Below are 9002 nucleotides of genomic sequence, written 5' to 3'. Positions count from 1 at the left end.
CACATTCAATCAACACAATGGAAGGTAGAGCCAACTTTATAACGACCAGGGTGGGCTCCCCCCACCCAGGATCCTGAGAACGGCTGGATAGGATTGAAAGAGGATGGAGGCTTCTTCTTCCAGTGTGGTTGCCCACCTTGGATGGGCAGGGCCGTGAGGGTCTGCATAGCGCCTCCAGGTGGACAGAGCGCTTTGCAATGGTGGCCCAATGGACTGTGTACCTTTGGCTGTCTTCCCTGCTCTGGATTCCACAGATCCAAAGGTATTGCCACACCTGGTCACTGGTCCGGGACCCTTTCTAAACTCTGAGCCCACCCCCAGCCCCTCCCGCCCTCCTGCTCCCATCATCAAAGGGTTATGCGCCCTCAGTGCCCAATTGTGGCAGTACCAAGCTGTCTCCTGGATGGTGAAAATCAGAGTCCTGGTCAGCTCCTGGGCCTCAGGACACAAAATCTAGCTAAGCACTCCAGCTCCCTCTACACACCTGCAGGGGAAGGGCCAGGCTATTCTCCCGCGCCCACGCACTTCTGAGCGGGGATAGCCTCGCCGCAGGGCTGGGCCCGGCCGGGAACTGCTTCGCGTTAGACGCGCGGGGGAGGTACGGCCGGGGCGGAAGCGCTAGGTCTGCGCGGGGTCCCCGCGTCCCTCCGCACTAGGCTTGGGAGTTGGGGGCTGATGTCTCCAAGCAGCGCAGCACCCCTGGAGTAGGTAATTCCTCCGGAGTTCCGCCTCAGCCAGTGCGGCTCCGGGTGCACGCCCCGCACAGAGAGGCAAGAGGCTAGTCCTGGGTCCCAAGGGGGGGATTTAGAGGACTCCCCGGCGCAAGCCGCTGCGGATTCCTGTGCTCCGTGCAGGGCAGTTGACACGCTGGAGCGGGAGCTCCCGCACCCCCTCACACTCTCCCTGCATCGAGCCCAGGACAGTCGCGTGCGGGCCGCGGGGTCCCTCTGGCGCCCGGAAGTGGCGGTCTAGCGACGCGTCGGGCGTGCAGGGGCCACGGTTGCTGGGCTGCTCGCAGCCCAGACTCCGGATGGTTAAATGCAGTGGGACGTCCCTGGGGCTTGGGGCTGGGAGGAGGCGTCGGAGAAAACCTGGATAGTGGCTTCTTTGTCAACCTGGCTTCTAATCTCACCGCAGCGATGCCCATTGCCCACATCTGGGATCTTCTGTCTGAGGGCTGCTTGTAGATCCCGGACTCACGGTTGGGACCCAGCCTAGCGTCCTGTAAAAGGGTGTGGGGCAACCGATCGCTCGATAGTAGAGGTGCGGGAGGTGTGTGTGTGGCTATCTGCGGGGCCAACTGGGCCAGCCTGAAGCTGGGTTCTTCCGGTCATTTAAAAGCAGATTTGGGCTCTCCTTGCCTTAGTTTCCCTTTCTGCATAATTGGACCTTGGGCGAGTTCCCAGATCGAATTCTGTTGCCGACGTGGGGCCCAAGCTGCAGCCCAGACCCTTGTTCGGAGTCCCTAGAGGCATCCGAACCTGGACTGGAATCCCAGCCAGGCAGCGCCGCTATCCAGAAAAAAAAAAAAGAGAGAGATGTGGATGTGTGGGTGTCTGGGTCAGAGGTGCGAAAAAGTTGCTGCCCACCTCTGGGATCCCTCTCCCCCAAAGCCCAGGAGCGTGACGAATAGATAGGCTAGGCAGGGCTCATATGGACCGGTAAGCCCAACACACTTGTACAGACATACAAAGGGACGCACGGACACGCCCAGAGCGAGTCCACTCTCTAAGGGAAGGAGCTCCTGCCAGGGCACCTTTCCAGGGTCCAGCCAGCGTCTGGGGGCGCCACTTGCCCGGAACTAGGCTGGCTTTGATGGCAGGAAGGGTTCGATCCTCAGATCTGAGAAGGCTCCATCCCTGACGAGCTCTTGCTTCTGGGGTGGGGGGGTGCATTGTTAGGTCCACAAACCCGAGTTGGGAGAAGGGAAACTCAGAAGGGCGGGGAACCAGGGCATGGGAGTTCCCAGATCCGTGACTCTTAGCCTCAAACAGACGTCTTTGAACCGGGGAGCGACCTCGCTACCCCTTTGTGGGGTAGCTGCACGCTGGGCATACCGACTGATTAGGGGAGAAGAAGGCTGCCAGCGCGCGGAGCCCGGGACCCTGCGAGCATTCATTGCGACCAAGCGAACTGAGCTTGTCTTGTGGCCTTCTCTTCCGAGCTCCGTCGGAGATTATGGGAGCCAAGTAGGTGCCCCGCCATCTAATCCAGGCCCACGGTTGATCTCCCCATTGGCCCTGTGTTCTGGGAGCCTTCGGGGAAGCGGCGCGGGCCCGGGCGGGGGCGTGCGTGCGGAGGCGGTGGGAGGGGGCGGCGGCGGATCCGGGAGGGACGAGATGGGGAGGGCCGAAGCAGCTTCAGCCGCGCTCCCGTGCGACCCCCGCGGCGCTGCGGGCCCCGTCCGCACACAATTAAAGCGGGATTCCTCCCCCGCTGACGTCGGCGGCGCCGAGGCCCCTCCCGCGGCTGCATAAAAGGCGCGGGCTCCGCAGCGCAGGCGGCAGTGGGGGCCGAGGAGCTCGGCGAGAAGACGCTACAGCTGAGAAGCGCGGTGCCCAGATCGCCGGCCGCCTGCGGAGCGACTGCCCCAGCCAGCCCGAACCCGGTCCCAGCCCGAGCCCCACCGGAGCCGAGCGGGCCCGGTGCTCCAGGTGTCCGCAGCCATGCTGGCCGGCCGCGCCGTGCGCACCTGTGCGCTGCTCGCCCTCTGCCTCCTGGGCAGCCGGGCCCAGGATTTCGGCCCGACCCGCTTCATCTGCACTTCGGTGCCGGTGGACGCCGACATGTGTGCCGCGTCCGTGGCCGCAGGCGGCGCGGAGGAGCTTCGGAGCAACGTGCTGCAGCTCCGCGAGACCGTGCTGCAGCAGAAGGAGACCATCCTCAGCCAGAAGGAGACCATCAGGGAGCTGACCACCAAGCTTGGCCGCTGCGAGAGCCAGAGCACCCTGGACGCAGGTCCCGGCGAGGCCAGGTCGGGCGGCGGCCGTAAGCAGCCAGGCTCGGGCAAGAACACGATGGGCGACCTGTCCCGGACGCCGGCCGCAGAGACGCTCAGCCAACTCGGGCAAACTTTGCAATCTCTTAAAACCCGACTGGAGAACCTCGAGGTTAGCGTGAGCTGCGGTTCCCCCTCCGCGTTGTGCGCCCTTCTGCCCTCGCCCATCCCATCCCGACCAGCTCCCCCACCCCCTTTTCCTTGCCTCTTGGGCGCGCTGATGCCAGACGGTCGCTTCTCGGACCCTAAGGGGCGCCGAGGGCGGCCTCTCTCCGGAGCTCCCCTCCAGGCCGCCCCCGCAATCGCCCCAGGGGCCGCGCCGCGGGCCTTCGCTCACGGTCCGGGCTGCACGCCTAACGGTGTGGTTTTCCCCTACCCTTGTGCCCCCGCAGCAGTACAGCCGCCTCAATTCTTCCAGCCAGACCAACAGCCTCAAGGATCTGCTGCAGAGCAAGATTGATGATCTGGAGCGGCAGGTGCTGTCTCGGGTGAACACTCTGGAGGAGGGCAGAGGGGGCCCCAAGAATGACACAGAGGAGAGGATCAAGATCGAGAGCGCCTTGACCGCCTTGCACCAGCGGATCAGCGAGCTGGAGAAAGGTGAGGGCTGGGGGGGGGATCATGCTGCATGCACCCTCTGCCTCCAGAGACATTGCCAGGGTCTTGCTCTCTGCGCTGGCCTCTGGTCCCAGAGCCACTCTGTAACCCCTCCCCAGTCAGAGCTTCCTGCCCAGATGCCTCCCCGGGGAAGCATGGGGCTTAAGAAGGGATTGCACAGTGCCGTCAGGACACTCGCGGGATTTTTTTTTTCCAAGTCTGATTTGTTTAATCTTCAGTAACTTTGCACAGTAGCTGTTTCTGGCCCAAGCTTTCTTTGGTAATTGCAAAGCCTTGCTTTGGCTAGAATCTGTCACCAACAAAGATCTGGATAATGGCCCTCTTGGGAGTGTCTTTTCTCCCAGTTGTCCGGGCCCCTCGTGCCCTGGCCCAGGTCCCTCTCTCCACCTTGAGCACCGTCTCCCTCGATTTTCTTTTTCCAGTGACCCATCTTTCATGCAGCTGCATTTGCCCTGGTGATGAACTCAGCTCAGCTAGCTAACCCTAGCACCTGCCCGGGTGTACTGATTAGTTGTGCCCAGGAGTCACAAAAATCAAACAAGGTTGTAAAAGGGGGGGGGGCAGCCCAGCTCAGAGAAGGGCCACGTGACCCTGCCCGGACTGCAAAGTGTGCCGGCTGGATTTAAACAGTGCCATCTTAAGGCGTGTTATGTAACTGAAAAAAACACCAAGGGAAAGAGGGACCTAAGAAGGGAGGGGTGGGGGATTCAGGAAAGGAAGGCATTCCTGAGAGATGCCGGTCCTGCCCCCCCCCCAACTGCCAGCCTGAATTGGGAGGGGTCTGCAATAAGGACCAGCCTCCTCAGTTGCTCCCTTGGCTTGGGGGTGGGGCTATTGTTTCTGTCTTGTTCTGCTGCTTTCTAGAAGTCACTCTTAATTTGGAGACCAGGTTCTTTCTGGGCTCTGGGGCAGGGGTGAAGCCAGGAGCTGGCAGGGCAAGGGATGAATAGCCACAGCTCAATAGGACCTGCCTTCCTGGGAGTCGGTCACAGAAGGCCCAGGGCCAGCTCCAGGATGTGTAGGGGTTGGGAGTGAGGGTTAGACATTCCCAGAGGATGCTGGTTAGCAGTCAAGAAATTGGTTGGGGGATTGGGAGGGGGGGATCAGGCCTGGAACCTGAGTTTCCAGGATGCTCACCAGAGGCTGTGTGGCTTCCTCAGAGCTCACCTTGGGGGGCTCTAGTTCAAAGAAGGCTGATTTCCCTTGCTCCCCTGTCTCTCAGCAGGCTCCAGGCACATCCCTAGGGAGGTTGGTGGAGATATGCAACTCCTCCTGAAGGGTACTCAGTGCTGTGCAAAGGACTGAGTAATTGGCTGTAGCTGGTCCTGGCCTCAGTGAAGGGGGCGGGCAGTAGGGGATGGTTGTCCTTAGTGGAGATGGAGAGGCCCTAAACACATCTCCATCTAAATCAGGTCGGCCCCCAAGGGGGCTGCTCAGAAGGGAGCTAGCCTGGTTCCTTCCTCCCCTGCAGCCACACCTTCTCAATCATTCGGCCGGTGTGTGCCGAAGCAGGGCCCAGTTCCCTCTCCATGTCCACTTTGCAGCCTAGCGGCAGGTTCAAAGCCTGTCCCCTACCTTGGCCTCCCCAGGGATGATAGCATGTGGCAATAAGAACTGGCCAGGCCCAGAGACCTTGGGTCAGCTTTTTTGTTTTGCCAGCTGGCTCTGTTCCTGTCTGCATCACGAGACTTGATGGGAACAGAACAGGACTCAACATAAGCACTCACTCGGTCAAGGTACAAGATGGCAAGGCTCATCTTGTCCTCCCTAGGTCAGAAAGACAATCGCCCAGGAGACAAGTTTCAGCTGACATTCCCGCTGCGGACCAACTACATGTATGCCAAGGTGAAAAAGAGCCTGCCGGAGATGTATGCTTTCACCGTGTGCATGTGGCTCAAGTCCAGCGCGGCGCCTGGAGTGGGCACGCCCTTCTCTTACGCTGTGCCTGGGCAGGCCAACGAGCTGGTCCTCATCGAGTGGGGTAACAACCCCATGGAGATCCTCATTAACGACAAGGTAATGCCACCACCCTGACACTGTGTGCCCACATCCCACCAGAGCTTATGGGATTGCAGGACTTCTGGAACCCCTCGGGGTGGGGTGCCTTCCAAGGCTGTGGCTCTCAGAAAGAAATCTGTCCGGCAAGACCAAGGGAGGTGAAGGCTGAATCAGATCAGAAGTGGAGAGGAACATCTTCACCTGCCCTTACTGGAAAACAAGGAGAGCTGGAACGTTCCAGAAAGACACCTTAGCTGGAGGAGGGGGGAGGGGATAGACAGTAGAGGACAGTCCCGGGAATGTTCTGGTCCATCCTGCTGATAATCTGGCTCCTCCCCTGCTGGCTGGTTGACTGGCTGAGGCTCTCTGTATTTGGTGGCTGTAGTTACAGTGGAGGGTGAGGTGGGTCTGGAGGGTCTCCCTGCTCTCAGGAAGAGGCCAGCCCCCTCCCATCCACAAGAGGACAGCTCTGTCTTAGCATTTAGCTCCACCCTGCCTCTGCAGGATAGTGGAATTAGGGGCCAGCTCTCTGCCCCCTCCTCTCTACTCCAGCACCAGGAGTGAATGGCTCAAACCTGGCCAAGAACGGGATTGAAAGACCCTAGAATGCATTGCACTTCCCTTGACCTCGTGGGATCTGACTTGCTGTTGTCAGGGTGGACCAGGGAGGGGGGTATGAATTTCTGCTTCAGGCCAGGTGGAGCCATTCCAGAGCCTCACTCAGGTTCTCTGCAGGGGCTGATTGCTGCCCTGTAGACCAGAGGACCTAGCAGTTGGGAGTGGGGTGCGGGGAAGGACGAGACACCTGGGTGGGGAGGGCTGGAGGCTGCAGTAATGTAGCCACCAGGGACTCACTCTTGTCAGACGTTTGCTTCTCGGACTAAGAGGGGAGGAGTATGTGTCCAGACGGGTCCCAAGGGCTCCTTGGCAAAGCTGTTGGTTCCCAGTAGGATTCCATGGCCCGTCTGTGGGTGGGGCTCAGGATATCTGAAGGGGTGATGATGTGAGAGATCAGCAATAGCCCAACAAGAACGTAAAGTAGGCCGAGGGGCATCAGTGGGCCTTGTGAGCAATCTAAGCTCTGGGCAGCACTGGGCTACGGTGTCCATAATGTGTCATCCTTCCTAGGTGGCCAAGCTGCCCTTTGTAATCAACGATGGCAAATGGCACCACATCTGTGTCACCTGGACCACCCGGGATGGGGTCTGGGAGGCCTATCAGGATGGTACCCAGGGTGGAAGTGGAGAGAACCTGGCCCCCTATCATCCCATCAAACCACAGGGCGTGCTGGTGCTGGGCCAGGAGCAGGTACTGGACAGGCGGAGGGTGAGGGCGGGGGAAGTGTGTGTGTGTGCTCAGGGTTATAGATTAACACAAATGGGTTAATAATTAAGACAGAGCTAGCCGATAAAAAACTAGTAACTGGCCAACAGTATAATATCTAATACAGAGTCTCTGCGTATTATTTGGGGCTGGCGCAGCAGCAGGACAAGACCAGCGGCGGCGGGCGGAAAAACCATACACGTTACATAGCAGTTACACCACAGTTGAGGTGCAGTCTGCTCTGGGTGGGCGTCGGTAAGCCCCTGGGGGTGGACCCAGGTCCCAGCACGCTGGGGAACCGCAGGGGCCTCTCTGGCATGGGAAGCCCAGTTTCACTTTTAGCAATGAATAATTTAGTTCCTATGAAGTGGTTCATCTCCCAGGGCACCAGCACCTGGAGGGGGATGGAGGGACAGGAAGTCAAGTCTTCATTTCCTTTGGGACATCCTTCAGCAGATAGGGTGTTTGAGAGGGTCTGAGACACTGTTGCCTTGCTTGACCCTGGCCTTCGCTGACCCCTGCCACACACACACACACACACACACATACACAGAGACACACAGAGAGACACACACAGAGAGAGACAGACACACAGACACACACAGACACACACACACAGAGACACACACACACACAGAGACACACATACACACACACATACACAGACAAACACACACACAGATCCACACACACACACACACACACACACACATACAGAGACACACACACACAGACCCCACACACCAGAAACACTCACACAGACACACAGAGACACACACACACACACAGAGACACACATACACACACACATACACAGACAAACACACACACAGATTCACACACACACACACAGATCCACACACAGACACAGAGACACACATACACACACACAGAAACACTCACACAGACACACAGAGACACACATACACACACACACATACACAGACAAACACACACACACACATACACAGACAAACACACACACAGAGACACACATACACACACACATACACAAACACACACAGATTCACACACACAGATTCACACACACACACACAGATTCACACACACACACATTACACACACACACACACACACACACACACACACACACACACACTAGTGCCCAGGGAATGGCTATGTGAAGCGGTTTCTCAAGGCCTTCAGGGGATATGAGCTATGTCCACAGTGAGCTGGCACCATCCCGCCTGCGTTCCTCTCAGGAAGCGACAGGCACAATGTCTTGAAGATCCAGGTGCAGGGAAGCAAAGAGTATTAAGTGTGTGGGGTGAGGGTTGGGGACCCTGATGGGAAGGGAGGCATGGATACCTAAGTTCACCCCTAGAAGTGGGCTGTTCATCTAGACCCCTGGATCACCCAGCCAACCCCTTCTCTCCCATGTCCCCATTCTTCTCCAAAGGACACTCTAGGTGGAGGGTTTGATGCCACCCAAGCCTTCGTGGGTGAGCTGGCCCATTTCAACATCTGGGACCGCAAGCTGACCCCCGGGGAGGTGTACAACCTGGCCACCTGCAGCAGCAAGGCCCTCTCTGGCAATGTCATCGCCTGGGCCGAGCCCCAGATCGAGATCTTTGGTGGAGCCACCAAGTGGACATTCGAGGCTTGTCGCCAGATCAACTGAAGGCTTCAGGCTAGGGCTGAGCCCCCCAGCCCCAGGCCTGCCCACCCTGCTTGTGCGGTGATGACCCATCGTCTCCCCACCCCACCCCCAAGAATAACTCAAGGCCATGGCCCCTGCACACGCACACGCCACACAGCCTGGTTTGTCCTCCTTGTGCACATGAAGCAGTCCTGGCCCTTCTTTGGCCCTAAGGACTCCCCACCTCTCCCTAGGAGCCCTAAGGACTCCCCACCTCTCCCTAGGAGCCCTACTATCTCCCGGGCATGCCTAGCTAAAGCAGGCAGCATCAGCTTTGATAATGCAGAATTAGGTGAGAGGGTGTGTGTGTGTGTGTGTGTGTGTGTGTGTGTGTGTGTGTGTGTGTAGGGGAGGCTTTTCTTTTAGAATGAGACAGTTTGTTCGCTCCTTTCTTTGTGGTTTTTG

General features: G+C 58.6%; 1 protein-coding gene across 1 annotated transcript; it reads left to right on the top strand.

The window, feature by feature from the left end:
- Positions 1–2340: 2340 nt before the first annotated feature.
- Positions 2341–8781, top strand: Nptx1 (neuronal pentraxin 1). Its single transcript, XM_051181726.1, has 5 exons — positions 2341–3110; positions 3391–3598; positions 5388–5632; positions 6743–6922; positions 8358–8781. Exons 1-5 carry the CDS (start codon positions 2667–2669, stop codon positions 8577–8579), a joined length of 1299 nt encoding a protein of 432 aa, XP_051037683.1. The 5' UTR covers positions 2341–2666; the 3' UTR covers positions 8580–8781.
- Positions 8782–9002: the final 221 nt, after the last annotated feature.

The sequence above is a fragment of the Phodopus roborovskii genome, unplaced genomic scaffold (assembly GCF_943737965.1).
Source record: "Phodopus roborovskii unplaced genomic scaffold, PHOROB, whole genome shotgun sequence".
NCBI lineage: Eukaryota > Metazoa > Chordata > Mammalia > Rodentia > Cricetidae > Phodopus > Phodopus roborovskii.
The sequence above is the reverse complement of the archived record's forward strand: the minus strand, read 5'-3'. Positions and strand labels throughout refer to the sequence as shown.

Excerpts from the sequence above, each read along its gene's own strand:
- Nptx1 (XM_051181726.1), top strand. The coding sequence starts at position 2,667 with ATGCTGGCCGGCCGCGCCGTGCGCACCTGTGCGCTGCTCGCCCTCTGC. Across the intron at positions 5,633-6,742 it reads AGATCCTCATTAACGACAAG|GTGGCCAAGCTGCCCTTTGT; the intron begins GTAATGCCACCA and ends CATCCTTCCTAG. Across the intron at positions 6,923-8,357 it reads TGGTGCTGGGCCAGGAGCAG|GACACTCTAGGTGGAGGGTT; the intron begins GTACTGGACAGG and ends TCTTCTCCAAAG.